Raw genomic sequence first — 20,368 nt, forward strand, 5'->3', positions numbered from 1 at the left:
TACCATCTTTTACACGATCTTTATGTCTGCTAACCATCCTGTTTGCGATTTAAGTATAGACATTAAAGGCAACCCTAACAAGGACTGGAACTGAACTTGAAAACATTTTTCTTTAAATTCTCCAATTCTCTCAAAGGGGTTCGGCTGATCGTAAAAGAGAATGGCGGTTGGGCCTACGTCATACCTACCGCCGCAATCCCGCAAATTAGGGACACATTCACCACCAAGTCACACACTTGACATCACCGGACGTTGCACTCGAGGCTATTTTGAATTCAAACAAACATATCCCTTTCCTGTTCCTGAATGGTCTTATATCCAGTGCAGAGGTCAAGCAGATGAAAGTCGCATTTTAGGACTTGAGAGTTGAGTCAAATGTCAATAGAACACTGACGGGTTAGGGGGAGGGGGCGACTGTTGATATCGAACATACTAATAGATTGCAGGTGCTACAAGGTCACTGCCACTTTTAGAGTGTACAAGTCTTTATGAAGTTGCTAAACTGCCGACTATTTTCAGCCGGGTCATGGGTAATTTTATGAGGATTTAATTTCATCCACCGTCAAGTGCTGATGATGCGGAGAGGAATATTAATTTCCGGTCTCACATTATTTCCCCCTCCTGAATTTCCTTTTTCGCAATTACGTTTTCACAGTTAGTGTGTGTTCGTTGGCTTTAATTTTTGTAATATGTCGTCCACTTTCGATCTTTCCTTCATTGAATTAGGCTGGCTAACCGGATAAATCCAACCTCTAACGACCCCGCAATCTAGAATGTGTTATAATAGGTGGAAAATTGCAGCAAAGTTTCGAGTCTTGTACCTGTACAGAAAGCAAAACAAAGGAGGAGAGACTTTAAACTAAAGCAAGAGATCGATACTCGAACTTCTGATCAAAGATAGGATAGAGAATTAAGTGTTTAGCTCGTCTGATCTGGTACAAAGTACTAATGTTAATAAACTAAGTGAATATTATATCCAAATGAGTTCAAGCCATTTCTATATCAAATTCACAAGTGCAGGAAGCTAACAGTGGTTTAGATAGTGATGCCATATACACTTTGGTCCATCTTGTGGTTCGCAACAGCTTCACAGTCGCTGGCCATGCACTCTGTTGTGTGTTTCCTAGTTGTCCGTTTCCTGTCTAACAGTTCTGCACCACTATTCTCAGCAACGAATGTTGATTAAACCATACTAGATTACTTGGGACAAGGTGACCAGTCTAATCTAGCAGACCAGTGTACATCCGAGCGGCGTTCCTGTGGGCTGCCTCGCGGGCAAGACATGTCGGAAATCGTCCCTAGATCCTTCATGACATCTTCCGAGACTAGAAGTATGTGGAGATATGTGAAGAAGGATAGAGCGCGCTAGAGAGAGCGATTGAAAAAAAAGGGGGGAGCTGTTCGTGAGATAACCTTCTCAGTATCAATGCTTTGAAGTTATCCTCGACACCATTTGCAAGTTGGCAAAGGCACTAACACATTTTGCCATGCAGCAAACTTTTCATCGTGATGTTGGAACGCACTTTTTGACTTTTTGAGAGAAGACAAAGGGATTGTCATCTGGGTCTCTCTTGTTTTTGTTTTTGTTTTTGTTTTTTAAATTTGGAGCGACTTGCTTCTGCTCAAGAATTGTATGCATGAGACGTGAATTAATAGAGACTGCCCATGTGCCAAGGTATACACCATTTCGATTGTTCACTCCAAGCCATGGGGATGTACGTTGCGCCGATCCCTAACTCGATTCGGTTGCCTGACGTGATCATCCTCTTCAAGGCTTTCCCGCGGGAATCTCCCGGCAGTTTCCTGATGCCGTCAGTGACTATCAAGAGAGCAACTTGTCTGATTATGATGCGCCCACTCGCTCAGACTGTGATTCGTTCGTTTGGGATTTTTAGGGTGGTAAATCTGTTCTTTATCCAGAATTCTTTATGCATTTTATGCAAAAGTTCACAGTCCTCGTGCTGAAGTAACGTTCGCATTTGCAAAGCATTCTTTTTCTTTTCTTTCTTTTTTTGTCGCAGAAAGATGTTCGTGTCCGGTTTGACCTAACCAAATTTCACTTGGAGCTACCAGATGGTACCAAATATATTGCATATCTTGCACACGTGTCGTTTTTTTTTTCTTTTTTGCCACAGGAAAAGAAAAAAACCCTGTAGCCAAAAGATACCGAGCCGCAGGACCATGGCGATACGTGTTTAAAACTGTTTTAGAGTCCCAGTGAATGCTCATATAGTCTAGGTTGCATTTTCCCTTTCAATGTCACCTTAGCTCACAGTCCCAAATTTCAATTTGCAGCCTCAGATGATGCATTGCAGAGAAAAATCACTCTGACAAATCGCTTTGCCCGTGTTCCCATCCTCTTCGTACGAGCCCACATAGAGCTCTCTGATGGACTGTCACTATGAATTGCTAGCATTCATGACGAGAATGCCAACCAGCTTGGCAAGGACAAGGGCGCCCCCGGCTACGAGGATGTTACTTGTCAGTGGCTTTGACTGTCACTCTGCCGATCACTCTGATCATCATCTTACTCTCTTCCCAGCTTACTCACTCTGTCTCTCTCTCTCTGACACTGTCCTTTGCATGTGTGTAAGTGTCTTTTACTGTTGTCTTTATTGTCTTTGTGTCTTACAGTCGTATAGACAGCAGACAAAGTTTGCTTGGGTGGCCCAGGGGAATACCAGGGGCCCGATGTTGTCAGGTTGGTCACAATGACGAACTATGAATTTACTTTGGAAGTTTGGTCATCCTCTTTTACCCCTCCTCATCCACTATCTCCTCCCCTTCCTCCTCCTCCTCTTCCTCCTCCTCCTCCTCCTCTCCTGAACTGAGTGACGAGGAAGCTATCGTCGGGACAGCCCATTTCGTTTCCTGACCTGACGTCAGTGTTGAACAAATTCCGTCTGCCTATACCCATGTAGAAGTATTTGGCTCGCTTTTCTCTGTACATTGTTGTATACGCCTTGATGAAAGATGTGGTGACATTTATCCCTTCATGGATTGTGCTATTTCGTCCATTGAGCCCACTTACATTCTTGTTTGCGTGATAATCAACGTTGATTCACTGTACCTTAATATTAGCAACTGTTTTACTCACCCGTGGCGATTCCTGGACTTCTTGGATTATTCCTTCCAGTGTAGAATGTCATTCTTTCATTTTTTTTAATTGTCTTTTCAAAAAGGATATTTTGAATACTGTTTCTAGAGTCTGTCAGTGTGGCGTTGTGAAGATTGAAGCATGTATATGGTTATGTCAGACGTTGAAAACTTCCTACCCCGAAAAAAATAGTCTTCTCTGTATCACCTACCGGTTGCTTTCATCAACGTTTGACCATGAGCTTGTTGACACCAAAGTACATATTGAATCACAGTCTAATGCCCTTGCTGTTACAATTGTTACTTTGTTACAATTATCGATCTGGCGATGCTGTTCAAGCGAGACAATTTTTTTTCTTCAGTTTTCATCCGTTTCCCACCATTACAATCATGATAATGTTAACAGCTGTTGTTACACAAAACTTCGCTTGGTATCTTTATTACGAGGTTATTAGGTGATCGTTTATCGCACGTGAATCGCAGCTCGAGGCAGTGACCGAAATCGAGTTCGGAGTGAAGATGATTGTTGAAATTCGAACAAATATTCTTCCTGCAGAATACTGCAATACCACAGGAACAGGGAATGTTCCCAAAGCTTCATTAGTTGAGGATTCGGATGAGTAGATAAGTGATACAGAATCTCACCCCCCTGGTTGGATATAAGGTCATGAACGTAGTCTAGTCGCCATACGGACTCAGCCAGAATAGATATGATTCTTGTCTGCTCCATGTTGCCTATCAGGGATCTTTGTATGATAGCTACGAACCCAAAATGCTATTCATGTAGGCTACATAGACAGATTGTAATGTCAGAGTAAGAAGCCCTTATTCCACCAGACTCCCCAGAAGTGCTTCCAAAACGAGTTTGTATAGGCCTATTCGGTTTCAAAAGACTGCAACTTACTACTATGTGGGTCATAACGGGGGAGGGGGGGGGTGGGTGGTTACTAAATAAGAAGAAAAGATGGCTCAATACTTATGCAATGAGTCAGGTGCATTACTCTGTATATAAATCAACTACTGTTGGGTACTCTTACGCTGAAGTAGACATTAAAATAAACAAGCACATAACCGAACAGGTCTATAACTTATCAGCCTGTTGATATTTTGACGATGCTGCGGAAGGAAGAGAATGTAGTCAATCTTTCACCCGGAAGTCAGGTTGTCTATCACGTCTATGTAGGAATTGTTCTGAAAATAATCAACTTTTTTTTTATTTGGAGCGTTATTGGAGGTGATGTGTGCCGGGTAAATTCAACATCTATCAGACAGATGATCGTTTGGTATGCGTGGTATACGTTCTCTATGTAGCGAACGCTGCAAGGTCATTGTGCAGGTGCCGAAAGAGTGCGTAGCTTTGTTGACGGATGACGATGGCTCATCGCTTCTTTGCTGGGCTTTCATTTTCTGAAGTCAATTTACATGCTGAATATAGTCACACCGACTTAAATCTTGCAAGATTTGAACCTCTTGACATCAACACTGTCTTTCGACTTGGTGAATGACATAGACGTGAAGTGAGTGTCGAGACATGCTTCCTTCGTACCCAAGTTGCTTCATGCCTCAAGATATAAGAGCATTGAGCTGACGGGCAGCCACCATCATCTTGATTCATTCCTCAGGGACGTTGGATGACAGTTAGATGATGGCAACCACAGACGCGATAGCTTTGCATGAATGACTCATCTAAGAACATGTAGTCCGGAGATGAAAACTTCTACTGCTAAACTGCATGTCAAAGACACAGCTAGCGTGCTCGACGTTGCGCGTTCCGCTGTATAGTATCGATGTTCGGTCATGGAGGTCAAGGCGAGCTGAGCCTGACATCGATAGCTGTTGAGCCGGAGATCAGAGGGAGACGGGACGGGTTCTATGACAGAGTCAACACCGATGTGGCAACGGCCTGGCAAGGCTTCCTTCTCCATCCGTTTGCTGCGTCATGTAATTGCCTCTCTACTGCAGAGCAAGATATAGGTCCTATAGGGAAACCATTGCAGTTGGAGACGTCATCTTTTAGAGGGATTTATGATACATCTCGTCGCGTACACCAAAAGTTATCACTCGAGCTTTAAATCTCTACTAATCACTAAATTATTGGATCGCATTGATTTAGACAAACTCCACAATGATTATGTAAGTCTCTAAGCTTCGACACTCGGCATTGTCTCTAAACAGCATCAATCGTTTATTCACTCTTGATCATGGCCATTCAATTAAGGACTGTTTAAAGACAGTCTCTTCACTTTCCTTCTCTCTTTATAACGGAATCTAGTTAAACATCTAATTGCTATCGCCAAGATACGTTTGGGAGTTTTTACACGTTTTTTTTTTCTTTATCCTGAGCTTAATAGTACGGTCGGATTTCGGTAATTTATTGCGATTATTATTTTCTTTGTCAATGTTTAACCCCCTCAGTCCTTAATATATCATGTCGAAATATCATTAATATGTACTTTGTACTGACAGGTCATTGCTTATGATGATGGACGTAGTAAACTGTCAGAGGATTTAGCTCTGTTTTCAAGCCATTTTCGTGGTCTCGACTTTCTTGGGGTTCATTACAGTTCATACACTGCTCTACTCGTGCGTGTGATTGAATAAGGACCACGGAAGCTAGATCCTTTACACTTGGCATTGTAGTAAGGATTTAAGGGTTGACAAAAGATTCAATATCTTTGCCCTTTTTATTGCAGTTCACCGTTAATCACAAGAAAAGGGCAGTGGGATGACTTTGAATGACTGTCATTTACCTGCAATCAATTTGTGACTCATTTAAGGACGCATCATTCCACTTGCAAGTACAGTCACCATTAGGTAATTACTCTCTCATTTGTCAAAACACCATTACAGTGATTCATGGTTTTCAGACAGAAATATCAATGCCCTGCCCCCAGCCCCCCCCCCCCCCCCGCCCGACAAAAATTAATTTAAAACCGAAAAAGTTAAATGTAAACCCTGTCTCCACCTGACCAAAGGAAAGGTCCTCAGATGGATGACCGGTCACATGTCACTGTTTGTTTAGCTGCATGGTTGCAGGCTGTTATTATGCGATGCCGCAGGTTTCTCCGAAATCGTAAAATTCCGGAACGTGGACAGAGTTTAGCAAAACATCACTCAAAGACCAAGAAATACGAATACCAGGTTGTGCAACCACAATCACGTAGTAACCACCTAAAGGCGTTTATAAATATCAAAATCATCTACATTTTCTGGATTTATTGCGCTTGGACAATAATTATGATTTATAAAGTGTAGTAGAAAACAAAACGCAATAATTTCGGCCCAGGAAAGCAGGATGACTGTCATTGCCAGCGGCAGACGATAACAAATTCGGCGCGTAACTGCTTCATATGAGAGCCATATCATAACTCATATTCGGCTGGTATTATGTCGGCAATGGCTGCTGCTTTTCTAATGATTTTGGAATAACCCTCCCCACCAGTATTATGTAGGCGATGGCTGCTGCTTTTCTAATGATTTCGGAGTAACCCTCCCCACCAAAAAGAAAGGAAGACAGAAAGAAAGAACTATGAAATAGCGTATCAGATAAAATCGCAGTTCAGAACGGCAATCGTACAAGCATACACAACATCAAACAATGTTGCCAGAATTAAAAACATTTGAGTTGCATGGACCCATGCAAGCTTCCAGTGTGTTCTGATATTGTGTAAAATTAAGCTATAAATGAACAGTTATTGTGATCGAAAATTATTGTTTTTAGAAGCGATTGACTAGCAATGTCGTATTCCTTATAGATCGTGACAGCATGAATTTCAAAACCTTTGTATGCCGTAGTATTTCTTTATATATGCGATTGTCTTTATACAGCTCATTCAGCAAAATTTGACATTACCTGTGATGATTGAGGTACCATGCTGTTATACATATACAGTGTACTAGTATACTGTTGTCACGTGAAATTTTGTAGAGGGTTTCGAAGAACTTTAATAGGAGGGTTTGCAAAGGAGAGTCAGTACCTGTGAGACCTCTCGTCCATTCTCCTATCAATGACCTAGGCTGCCTTCATAGATCAAGGGGAGAGATATCACACACAAACGGGATCTTAAGCCATTTCATTTTCACCTCTTCGGTATCATTCTTCTTCCCAACCCCCTTCCCCTTTGTAAAGAGCACGGGAAATAGAAATGAAGGCATGCTTCCAAGAGAAATATGAAAACGATCCATCATGTCGGGTGGGGGAGGGGCAATCTATTCACCAACGTACTCGTGAGGCATGGCTGACATATTACATAGTACAGAGCTCGCACAGGGGAAGCCGGTCAAATCGATCAAGACATTCATAACAGATTATTGTCATTGTACTTGTCTGTTTAAAGTTCTAGTAAGCTTCGCAGGTTTTATAGGGGTCCAGCTGGACAGGACCTTTACAAAGGGGAGTGTCTTTACAATAGATAGAGGGAGCGTCAGATGCAAGAGGCCCTCATTAATGGGGGCCGAGGACATATGGATTTCATTGTGGCATGATAAAGACGAAATATGGTCGACATGTCATGACAATGCAGTATACTTATAATGTCTTCTTAGAAAATTGCTTTCGTATTTGTTAAAACGATTGGAAGACACCGGATTCATTGCAAATATACTTGAAGGACATGTACTGTTGAGCTCTTAATTATTCTAAATGGAATTTGACAAATTCAGAATTTTTATATCAAATGTCATTATATAAGGTCAAGGAAGAATTGTAGATATTGGAGTGGAGTTAGGGCTGCTCCCGTTTTGTCGCAGTGAGTTCAGATTTATACGCGAAGAGAAAGATATTATGATCTATCTTTTCATATAAACCCTTCTTTGTAACTTACAATACTGCGTAAGGGGTTCATCGGCGAAAAAGATTACAATAATAAAGGTATAATGTCATCGTTTCCTCGTGTCCTCTGTAATTTTCACCATTTTCATCGATTTTTGCTGTAGTCTTATCTTCGCCAAATATTCCAAGCGGTCGTCACCCTCTAACATGTCTAATATACTCGATTTACTTGTGCATATTATAGGAGGAAAAAAATCACAGTTAAAGCTTTTCAAAAGGGTTAATAAAGGGGCAGTGTGACGTATTTCACCTCTTTCTCTCTCAGCCTACATTCTCCAACCTCGCGTTCCATCTAATTTCTTGTTTGTGTATAGACCTCAATGGCCACGTAATAAGAGTGCCTTTGTAGGGTGATTTATCTCTGGTAAGTGTATCAGACCAATCAGATTATGAGTCAATTCATCATACGCTCAGCGTTTCTTTGTGCTCCATTGTTATAATTGTAATTTGGGTGGAATAAAAGCTGTCTGCTTTGGCCATCCTTTTTCTTTTCCTGATTAGTAAACAACTTGGCATAGTGATGACATAAGGAGGTTGAGACCTTTCCTCCTCTGACCCAGTTTAAGTCATTGACATTTTACCGAGTTAAAAATATCCAATAGCGCCATAGGAAACTTACAAGGAGTGTCCCGTCACTCTTACGATGCTTTGGAGTGCAAATCTGGTTGCCAGCGCAAGACGAAGTTCAATGATATTCGCCTAAACTTCAAAATGAAGTTAGCTGCATTGATTGTAATCAAAGTGTGGTACAGAGTAATAATTTTGGAGTTTGCAATTTAACTGCCTTACGAGTGACGTTTACGTGTTCGTTAGATAAGACAAGAAGACACCGCAGCATGAACGCCTTGCCAGCATTGATCAAACTATTATGTTATATGAACACAGATTGATGCTGAATCGGTGCTTTTTAATAATACTTCTCTTTCTTCTTTCCTTTAACAAGACAGTACAATTCAGAAAACATTGCTTATGGTCTGGCTGATAGTGTTAGAGAATTAACCATCCAAACGGACGCGACAGTCGAAAGAAATTTCATTGAACGTCTAGAACACGACTCCAATATTGAATGTTAGGTGACCAATATGGCGCCCTATGATCACGTGATTGTATCTATTTAACGATATTGTAACGTCAATTACATAGTGCTCCTCATTCTTTTTTCGTCGATTAGGTGTTATTGGCGTCACCCGTCCTTTCGAACACAATTTCCCGTGACTTTGCCTCCGACATACATATCATAGTATTTGCTTTACACCTCTCCAGGTAAACATTGAGCCAACATACCTTTCTTCCACATATGGATAGCCGTGCGCTTTGTTTTCTATATACATGTGTAGTAGGCATTTATATCGAAATGATATTTCATAGTCACATGATTCAGATGAGGAAGTCATAAACGTAATGGTGTGTGAGGAGTCGCGTGTATCTCAACTTTCGTTTGATTTACATTTTTTCTAATACCTTATCGTTTAAGGCTACAATCGAGGCCAACGGAGCTAAGTCATCCTTCTCTAGAAGATAATTATGGTATCATGAGAATTACGCTCACACACTGCTCATCACGTACCAAGTAACCCTCCTACCCCAACAAGCAGGCGCAGGGACGTCTGTCTTCATCAAGCGGTGGGTCGCTCATTTTGGCGCCTTCACATTCTCGACCGCAAGGCATTGTTGTCTGCCCTATACAAACCAACCTCACGGCCGCAGGGATACAGTAGATAGTTCATCATCAGCAACCACTGTGTCATCCACGGCATTATCAAGTAGCAATGTTTCAGCAGTATGTATGTTTTGCTAAGTCGTCACAGTCAGTTAAAGGGGGGTCCCTTTCTCCTTGATTTACTTTTGGAATAAAGAGGATCTGCCATCGGAGCTTCAGCAGGAAAAGAAAAGACCTCGTAATTTACCAAAAGCTGTGATTATTGTGTATCATTGTGGTTTTTCGAAATCTCGTCGATAATATTTGTTTGACATTGGTCTCACTGAAGATATCATGAAAAGTGCACAGTGTGGTTGCCTGAGGAAAAAAAAAAATTATCCAGTAATTGTTAATATAATTTTGTTAACATACATAAGGCCATATTTAATCAGAAGAAAGCGAAGCCATTGTCGTTTAAACATCGTTATTGGAGCTTGTATTCTAGGGTACAGTGACCTTTCTTGTTCATGACCCCCCAAGATCTCGAATGTGTCCATGACCTCACAGTTTCAGCAGTTCAAATGGAAGAGGAGGGAGAATCAAAACAATTTGTTTCTCGAGTGTCGTCTGCGCGTCATACCAGACTATGGAAGCAGGAGCCCCTGCTTCCATACATCAGAGTGATCGGACATGTACAATTCTACCGTGTCAGGCGCAAGAAGAGCAAGGGTTGCCACTAGGTGGAGAACCACTGTACGAGTACGTGGAGCCTTTCCACGATTTCGACGAAAATCAAATGGGGAACGATGGAAGTGAACGGCTGGTAAAGGAAGTGGTTAGCCATGGGTATCGGTCGATTTACGATACCCGCGATAACATTTGACTCCTTCGTTCGTACAGACAAAAATGTCCTGTGGTCATTGGATGTAAATTATGAGGTTGTTTGCTACGTGAAGACAAAGCTTACGCATCCAAATAAACCTGCATTTGCAGGAGGCTGGCATTATCGGAGAGAGAAAGAAACAATCAATTGTCCGTTCACTTTTCTTTTTTTTTTTCTTTTTTTTTTTTTACAGTCTGTTGAAAAGGAAATATTTAGCATCAATAAAGATTTTACTGCCTTCGTTTGACCGGGGTAAAACTTCCAATACTATTCAAAGGAATCGTTTGCGCATGCCATTTGCATTCCCGGGCTATTCTTTACTGAGACCTATTTAGATTTCACACAGGTTCATCAGCACTGATAGGGGCCAGGTATATCGTTTGCTGGTCATTATTATTTTGTTGATGCGGCGATCTCGCTACACTTAAAGAGCATTTATCATGTGCTCTGAATTCATGGTAAGCAGAGAGAGAGAGGGGGGGGGGAGGGAACCTCCGCATTTTTGCAATCACAGCGTTATTGCTCAGCATGTCTTCCATTGGCATTTAATCACAGTGTGACAGAAATTGATTCTGCAGGGTTCTTTGTATGTGTGTGTGTGTGTGTGTGTGTGTGTGTGTGTGTGTGTGTGTGTGTGTGTGTGTGAGTGAGTGTAAACATACTTTGTAGCCGATTATTCAGCAATTTTTGGGACCAATCTTTGTAGGCGTTGACGAACATCAGAGAAGTGTCTTCGTGCACTCCATCTGCTCTGAGCAACAGATGTAGTTTGAAATTCAAGTCAGCACGGAATTTTGCATAATTATTTTTGCTGTATGTCCTGGGCACGCCGCGACGTCAAATTCATTACATGCCCGGCAGTTATTGATCTGAATGTGATTTGTCTGTTTACAAATCACTCCTTACGGGGAGGGGAGAGTGCTTGCTTATTGTAACGCCTGTTCTAAGTGACGTCATGATCTCGATGAATTAATGTTGACTCATTCGAATGGTTGAAAGTGACTCTGTAAACAGACTGCCGCTTCATCATACGAACAAATTGTTTACTCACCCTACACTTTGTCGTGGCGAAATCTGTATCATCCGATTTCGGTATTGGAAATCGGTGGATCGTCATTGGTTGGTTCTGCGTTTTATCTGAAATCAAGATCAATGGTATTGTAAAGGCCAATGAATTCAACATGAAATAGATCTGAAATGAATGGGTGATTGTTGTTGTTGTTGTTGTTGTTTCGTATGTGCACGAATCCAGGACATGACAAGATAACCAAAAGATGAAGGCATAAGAATAAGGTGTTCTAATCTTTCACCAAATCATACTCTCGTCTGCTCGTATCATGCACGTGCAACATTGGCTGAAACTAGACGGGAGGGAAATGTTACTGAAGCAGAGTAGGGCCAACATGTAGTATCCATGGGAACGTTTATTGCGGACATAGTTTATCCCCTTTCGCCTATACGATCCAATCCAACAGACAGTTCCGATACTCGCCCAGTGCATGTTACCATGGAAACAGATACTCTCTCCATCCCAAAGATCCGCATCACAAAATGGTGTGTGTGTGTGGGGGGGGGGGGGCAAGAGTGGATGGAAGTAGTTGAGATATACTGGCTGTTTCGTTTGTATTACCACTCTCTTCTTCTTCTTCTTCTTCTTCTTCTTCTTCTTCTTCTTCTTCTTCTTTATGCCAAAACGTTATTTGATCCTGATATCCAGTGCGTGTGGCAGGATATTACCTAGATCGACACAGGTAGCCGATATAGAAAACGCATTCCACAAAGCTATCATTTTCTATAATACTGTTGTAATCGAGGCCACATATCGTATTGAGACTAGATATGCTATAAAAATAGTCAAAACAATTTCCCTCATCTCCACCGAGATACCAGACGTCTCTGTTCGGCGCAGTGACGCAGCGGGTCGGTGATGTTCCTGTGGGCGAGGTCGGCCTCTTACTCGGTCGGTGGTGACGAGATGACCCCGTTTTGGGTCAGAACGTTGCGAGGTCCTGCTGTTTGATGCAGGGACATCGTCCCGGGCGATAGCGGCAACAATTTAGGGCCGAGACGTAGTGTAGGAGGGAGAAGTCAATACGGGACCTCGCGTCTGCTGAATCATTAAAATAACGGAATTGGACTATCAAGACATAACAACGACATACCCTACCCCTTTTTATGGTGGCCATAGACGACTTTACGTTGACTTACATATACATTTAAAACATTTATTTCTCCCGCAGATTTTCATGAACGTTCGCACAAAGAGCAGACCTGCAATACATACCGACAGAGTCAAAAAGGGCGTACCCAGTTCTTTCTTGCCTTCAGCTCAATTTGTAAATTGTCATGTCATAGTTCTGTCTGTACATTCGCTCAATGTCTTCTGGTATTCGTAAGTAGGGTATAAAGTAGGTTTGCAAGGAATCAAATCAAATCAATTTAAATCACATCATTATGTTTTTAAATCAGTGGGTTGGACTGATTGCGGATTCAACGAAATCTGGAAATATTCGATGGTTGGAATTATATACGATAGGGGCGAATAAAAGACTGCTTATCTTCCGGCAGCTCAAAGCGGAAGCAATATTGCTGACAAGAAACTGTATATTGCTTAATCTCATATATACTGACAGATAAGGCGCATTGGATATCGGAAATAGTGGTGTCGTTCACATTGAGTAATCTCGTGCGTGCGTGCCTGCACACATCCTCTGATTTTGAACTCGTGACCCGAGTTCTCCCTATTCCATTATCTTGCTGATGTCGCTTAATTGGACTCAATAACGAATTAGTTGACTAATGGCAATGGAGCCACTTACATTTCACCTCGTGCTCTGCCAATTAGACCATTCACCGAGCGAGCACTGGTATAACGCACTGATGCCCCGTTCGTTGGCTCCGACGTGAACTTTCATCACGTTTGGGCGTCGATAGTTTTTGTTTGTCCGCTGTCATAGCACCGTCAATGCACGCATAACTGCGTCAGTGAAAGTGATGTAAAGCGAGAGTGCTAGTTTCTTATCCATTATGATGTGCTTCATCCAATGTCCCTCCCATGATACAAAATCTTAAAATGTCTCACCATTCCACCATTCATGTTAACTTGTTACCTTGTTAGTTGCCTCATACAAGTCATACAAACCACGCAGTTCAGTCAGTTCAGTTATTCATGTTTATTTATTTCTTCGTTCAATTTTCTCTTCGATTTACAGGGGTGTCTTCAGTGTACATAATTACCGCCATGTGCCTGTGAGCCGGAACTCGGCCACTGTCCGACGGGTAGGAAACGTCTACGTGTTTCCCTACTACAGTGCCACACGGAGGAGGATCTACAGATGCGGATACGGCGCCGCCAGACTCGGCTGCTGTGCCGGCTGGAAGAGGAACAGCGTAGCAGGAACATGCACACGTAAGGACATCCCATTTGCTTGCTGTTCATCAGCACGTACTTAACGTCAGCTCAAATAATGTATCATTAGTAATACTGACTTTTATAGGGTTGTTCTCAATGCACGAATCTGATCTGCTGGCGAACTCCCCGACTAAAGGCTTGACAAAGACATCTCCTCCCCAGGCACCTTCCAGTTAAAGGGACTGTACAGTACTGGTTGAGGTGGGGATTCATGTTTTGAACATTCCTAAGTGAGATAATGAATAGCCTCTTATGAAATATGAAAGAGCGTGTAATTTTAAGAAGGATTCAGTGTTTATTTGATGAAAATTGGTTTTCAAATTGCTGAGATATCCAAAAAAGTGATAATAATAAAAGGCGACATGCCACAACTTTATAAGGATCTCTTTGTTTCACACTGTTTTTGGATATCTCAGCCATTTCAAATCGAATTTTCATGGAATAAACTTTTGATACCCTTAGAACTGCATGCTCTATGACATCTCATAGAGTGGTGTCTGAATATCTCGCAAAACGTTAAAAGCTAAATCCTCACCTCGACCAGAACTGTACACACCCTTTAAAAGAATATTCAATTATCTAGTCCTCTTCTTCGCGTGCAAACAACTTGTTTGCATACGTAGTAGCTTTTCTTGTGTTGAAAGCGCTCATAGGGTCGTGCCTAGATAAACAAAACATAACAAAAACAAACAAACAAACAAACTAAACAAGAAGAATCCTAGCTCAACAGCGATAAAACTCACCCGAAAGTACCACACTTCTCACTTTTTACTTGAAAGGGATTTTATGAACACTCTAATGCTCAGTCTCTAAAAAGCGGTGGATTTCACGCGCTAGGGTTTAGTCGACACACTTGCTTTGAGATTGTCTCCGAGACTGAATAGATAATAATCTACTCGATACAACGCACCGCCCCACTCCCCCCCCCCCCACCTCCCTCCCCATCACCCGCACAAGTTCAGGAAATGGACGAGAAGGGGAAAATCTCCATGCCTAATCAGAAGCTTTCCTGCGATGATGGAAGTATTGCTTCCAAGGTATGTTACCAGGGTAGCAATAATTCAAGTTGCCATTAAAGACATAATTTACCATTTGCAGAAGAAACAAAAACTCGACATTAGTGCTTTAAAATATTTCTAAAATGTCAGTTATGGATAGAAACAGCCACTGTAAAAATTTGAATCCGCATAATCGATGTTAAGTATTGTTAAATACACAAAATGTGAACAATAGTTATAATAAAAATGTTTCGAGACTAAACCGTCTACAGTTACGGTTTAATGAGAAAAATACTTATATCTCCTTATATTTTAGGCTTTATTGCAAAAAAAAATCTATATGGTAGGATGTTTTGTGATACAACAGATCTACACATATGCATTGAATGTGATATCTTAAATCACTGCTCCCAAAGGTAAACAGGACCTTTAAGCATTCGTAAAATGGTCTGACGCGAAAGCTTCGGGCATTTTGTCTTTGACGTCAGTCAAACTCTTTATACATTCCATATTTCTTCAAGGTGATTGCATTTTCATAATTTGTCGCATATAGGTATAGTTTATATGCCATAATGTAGTATGTCAGAAGTGAGGAAAGAGAAAAATAGTGCTTAGCTTCGAAATTATCTTTCCTCTTATGTTCTTCCTCTTTTATTTTTGGAAAAGTGCACGAGTTGAAAAATTGGTTTATATACTTATATCTATCTATATGTGTATATACTTCTGTCTATCTATCCATCTAACTATCTACATAATGCGTTTGGGGTTTATTCAAAGGTCATGCACTACATGTTTGGGATAGATTTCATGCCAAAATGACTATGAACTTGGAAGATAAAGCTAGATATCGGAGTCATATTATTCCTTCAGCACTGCAGAATGTAAACTTCCCCCGTGTAAAGATGTAGAGATTAGAATATATAGGGGTTACAAGTGGAGAGCCATAGAAGGCACATGAACGTTGGATGAAAAGTCCTTACATCATGATGTGGAGTCATTTGGGGTATATAGATTTTATATCAATTTCCTGTGCTACATACCTACTGAAAAACACACACACAAAACAATTGCATTTCTTTTAACAACCCCACTCCCCCCCCCCCCGCCAACGTCAGAGACTTGAGACAAATATTAAAATTGGCTTCCATTCATGTAAACAAGTTTAACGCTTTGAGAGGCATTCTGGCTTGGTGAAGGTTAAATAATTCAAGGAAATTCCCCTGGGCGAGACTAATGTTGCCCCTGCTGTGTGTGTTCCTTGCAATAGACTACAATTGATTACTTAAGTGGTAGACACGTCCCGTAGTTCCATTATTGTTTTCCCCTTCTTTTTAATTTGATCGTCAGCCATTCCTGATTAGAGGAAGACGTGTGGGCGTGTACCCTGCATGCGTGTCCAGCCTGTTTAGAAATAGAACAGCATATCATGTTCTTGTCTTAAACACGGAATGGAACAGACGTTAAGAAATACAATGTATGACATTTTCATAAACACCATGTCAAACTAGGAAGTTATTTGGTGTGGAAAGTTGTCATAGATTATTCAGCAGATGACATTTCCCGGACACAAGCAAATGCATGGTGAGTTGTAAAATTGGCAGCAGTGACCAGCGAATATTACTACTATACTGCAACGTGTCCGCTTTCCGTATGAATTATCAGTTCATGGCACATTATCTCTATGTGGTGCAAAAGTGGAGGAATCTTTTTTTTTTTTTTTTACCATTTTTAGTACATACTATGTCGGTGGCAAATGAAAATGCAATGCATGAAAAAGAATTACATCAAAATCATATCGACTGAAAATGCTCTGATGTAAAAGTGATTGATAAATAATCAAACTGAATTAATGATATGCCTTCAGTTAACAATGGGGTGAATACCATGTGGTACTGGACATTAACTGACCTCTCGGGATACCCAGGAGAAAAGGCAGGGGCATGCTTAGAAACACCGTAGTGCTTGTCAGTTGAGGGGGAAGCAATATTTGACATGGTTATTTTCAAAGGAAGCAATTCTTCTTTTAAAAAATGCCTGCTTCAAACAAGAATGCAGACACACAGTGCGACAGCGATACACCTACCCATGGCGTGATCTAATTTTCATTATCCCCCACACAATAACGTGGTCGGTCTAGTTCTCTTTTGTTTTCCTCACAGCGTATGAGCAACATGAAACGGTCATGACGAAAAATAACAAAGATTACTGTTTGTCGTCTTAACCATCCCCAAAGAAGAATAAAGAAACAAAAAGAAACAAAAAGAGAGGAAATCAGATAAACACAAAAGCGAACACTACTTTTGTGAAACCTCCCACCACAAAGGGGGAAAAACAAGCCTGCAGCTATATAGTCCTAAACACACACGCACACAAATTGCACAGAAGTACTGTGACAATGAACCAATAGAATTAACAAATTTCCCCTTGTTTATCACGAACCTTTAGTTCAAGCGACCTATATTGCTTTATAGATACAGCGGTATTCATGTTCTCAAACGATATAACAGCCCGTTAGGTCACTATACTCACCTGGTAGTTTTGATTTTAAAAAATGACATTTTTCTCTTTCGACTGGATTTTGTTTATTATTATTTGCAACGTCTATGTGGATATTATGTCTTATTAATGTTTTAGTAGCACACGGATATGATTTTTCCGTGGAATACATCCCTGCATACAATTTTTCCCTCACTACATGGTGTGTCGACAAAAGGAAAAAGGGATTTAATTCATACAAGACCATTTGGATTACTTAAGTATAAGTCTAATAAAGTGAAGCCACGGCCAGATCACACGGGGGGATCTTCCTCTCCAGACCGTGCATGACCTCTGAGAGAGATGTCGTCTCTGAATGAACCTGTCTCGTCAAATTAACAGCCACGGAAATGAGCGAAGTCCGCAAGACGATATTCCATTAATGGGCCTGTCAATCTGTTCAGAGAAGGCGAGCTCATAATACCAGGAGTGTTCGTCTCGCAAAACACGCCCCATGAGGAATTTGATTTTCCTTTCCTCTCGATTTTATTTTGCTGCGGTTTAATTTGTTTTCGTTTTTTTTTTTGTTTTTTTTTTGGGCCACCATTGCCACCCTGTAATCGTATTACTGCGAAAGATGGCACACTAGATTATGTTAGTGTTTCATTGATTGTTATTTATAGTCGTAACCGACCACCGACCGTGACATGCTGTGAAGGATGCGACCGGCTTGTCGGCAGTGACCGGCCACATAATTACATCCGCCGAAACGCAATTATGATTTCGTGTTGTTCTCCCGCGCTGGGCCGAGAACAGACCATCATCGCTCGCCAGCATCCAAGGACAGTGTGTCGTCTTGGTCAACATCTCACTCGAAGATGACTGCAAGTGATGGACACACCCAATAATAGACGTAGACACATACATACACACACACACAACACACACACACACACACACATACACACACACACACGCACACACACACACACATATAACACACACACAAATTCACCCATCCCCTGACGCACACACACACACACGCACACGCACACACACACCCTTACACACAATGTTAGGCGAATGTAATTCAACCGGCACTATATGTCGTATACGTATACGTCAGTGCGGTGTAGTCTTCGATCACCTGTTTCATGATGTTATAATCTCCAATCAGGTTTCATTCTACGCATGAAGCTTGTGGCGCAAGTACGATTGTGCCTCATTTCTTATGACGTCACTATATAGTGTTTGGGCGGAGAGAATGTTCACATCTTAAGTAGACGAGATCAAATGGAAGCGAACTGTAGGACGCGCCCGCCGTATGTAATCCATTACGCGGAAGGTCTTTCGGGGAAAATGTATATCATGTGCACTTGAATGCACTCTATGGCTTGACAAAGTTCAGTCGCAATCAAGATTACTAGTATGTAATTTGGACTATGTAATTTTCGTTGCATTCATATCTTAGAGGATTACGGCCTCCTATATGAAACTAGATGCAGACGAATAATCTAAAAATAGTCAGATACTTAGCTTTTTGCGGAGATGAAAAAAAGTATGAACACGATTGATATATGTTGTTGTCTTTTTGCCCATTTAGAAAATGATTGACATTGCACGATAAGAATTCCAAACGCGCTCGATTTATCATCGCCTTACCAATTACACAGTGAATTATTGGACAACATTATCAAAAATGTCATCAATAGATGTGAGTAATCTCACTCTAAACATTATTGCTCTATAGAAGGACATAAAAGCGCGCGCCATTAGTTTCTACGTTTTGCTGTGTATAGCTGTCTGCTTGCGTGCTGTTCAGACAGAGAGCTGCTAAAGCTAGTCAACGCCATGCACCGCCGCAAATGGTATTATGGTCCGTGCTCTCCGCATTTCGAATTTCAAGCAAATTGCTTTTAGTACGTGTAAGTGATAATGAAGCAGGACAACCCTGCATGGACCGTGTAACACCACACCCGATCCCCATATCGATACCCCTCTAGGGAGAGAGGAGACCCGCTTCACTGCAGCAGACTACACCACACTCACTACCCTCCCCCCCCCCCTTCATCTCAACACCATACAATTCTTAATTTTTAGTGCAACCCGTTTAGAGTGATTATTGGTCTACTCGTGGTGAGCGTATTTCATCACACCCTCCATAAATGATTGATGTGAGATGGTTATGTGGCGACTTCGCCCACTTCTCTTCGCTCCGCTATATGTCTCCAGGAGAGGGATTGCTGACGTGCCGGAAAAGAGGGGGTGGAAGGGTCCACGATGCACCCTTCTGCCGAACTTGCTTCTCTATTTCCATTCTATTGACATATTACTTACATTATTGCATACATTTCATTTTACTTCCTTTCATTTTATGTGTGTTATTTCATTTCTTTCTATTCCATTCTATTCTATTTTAATTTGGTAACTCTTGAAATTGCATGACATGCAAGTCATGTCTCAATTGGGATATTCTATGTCCTTAGATTAAATGATGGAACAAATTTAAATGTATGAACATTTATTTTCCACCAAAGTTTTTTTTTCTTTTTTTGAGAATATATATGTTGTTATTTCCTTTGGACAAATAAGGCAGTAATAATGATCGAATATGATTATGAATTTAAAGATTAAAAATACATTCAGAATATATATATATATATATATAGAAATGAGGCCGTAGTAAAAAAAGAAATTCTCGTAGATCATCATTTTGTATTCATGAAAAAGCGGAGAAAACGGCAACCGAAATCCTTTCCTTATTGCTTCCTCCTCCCAACCCCCATCCCTCTCATTCGAGTTTGATTTCGACGACGGAAATCTCATCTCGTCCGCCCACGCAGTTTCTCCGAAAGATATCATCCCTTCGCGGTCGTGGGGTACTTCGCTAAATACGACTTCTATGTACACAGACACAGGCACACACACACACACACACACACGCACACCCGCACACACACGTCCACAGTGTACACAGACAGTCCTTTGTGGGGGAAAAACCGTACTAGAGAGTATTGTTTTCTCCTATATTGTG

General features: G+C 41.3%; 1 protein-coding gene across 1 annotated transcript in view; it reads left to right on the forward strand.

Moving 5' to 3' along the window:
• Nucleotides 1-1,707: 1,707 nt before the first annotated feature.
• The window catches only part of LOC140243342 (uncharacterized), a 94,879-nt gene continuing 76,218 nt past the window's right edge, over nucleotides 1,708-20,368 (forward strand). The window contains exons 1-4 of the mRNA XM_072323020.1: nucleotides 1,708-1,811; nucleotides 2,414-2,481; nucleotides 4,879-5,023; nucleotides 13,662-13,858. Coding sequence (XP_072179121.1) covers nucleotides 1,708-1,811; nucleotides 2,414-2,481; nucleotides 4,879-5,023; nucleotides 13,662-13,858 — 514 coding nt within the window. The remainder of the gene's footprint in view (nucleotides 1,812-2,413; nucleotides 2,482-4,878; nucleotides 5,024-13,661; nucleotides 13,859-20,368) is intronic.

The sequence above is a fragment of the Diadema setosum genome, chromosome 2 (assembly GCF_964275005.1).
Source record: "Diadema setosum chromosome 2, eeDiaSeto1, whole genome shotgun sequence".
In the NCBI taxonomy this organism is placed as follows: domain Eukaryota; kingdom Metazoa; phylum Echinodermata; class Echinoidea; order Diadematoida; family Diadematidae; genus Diadema; species Diadema setosum.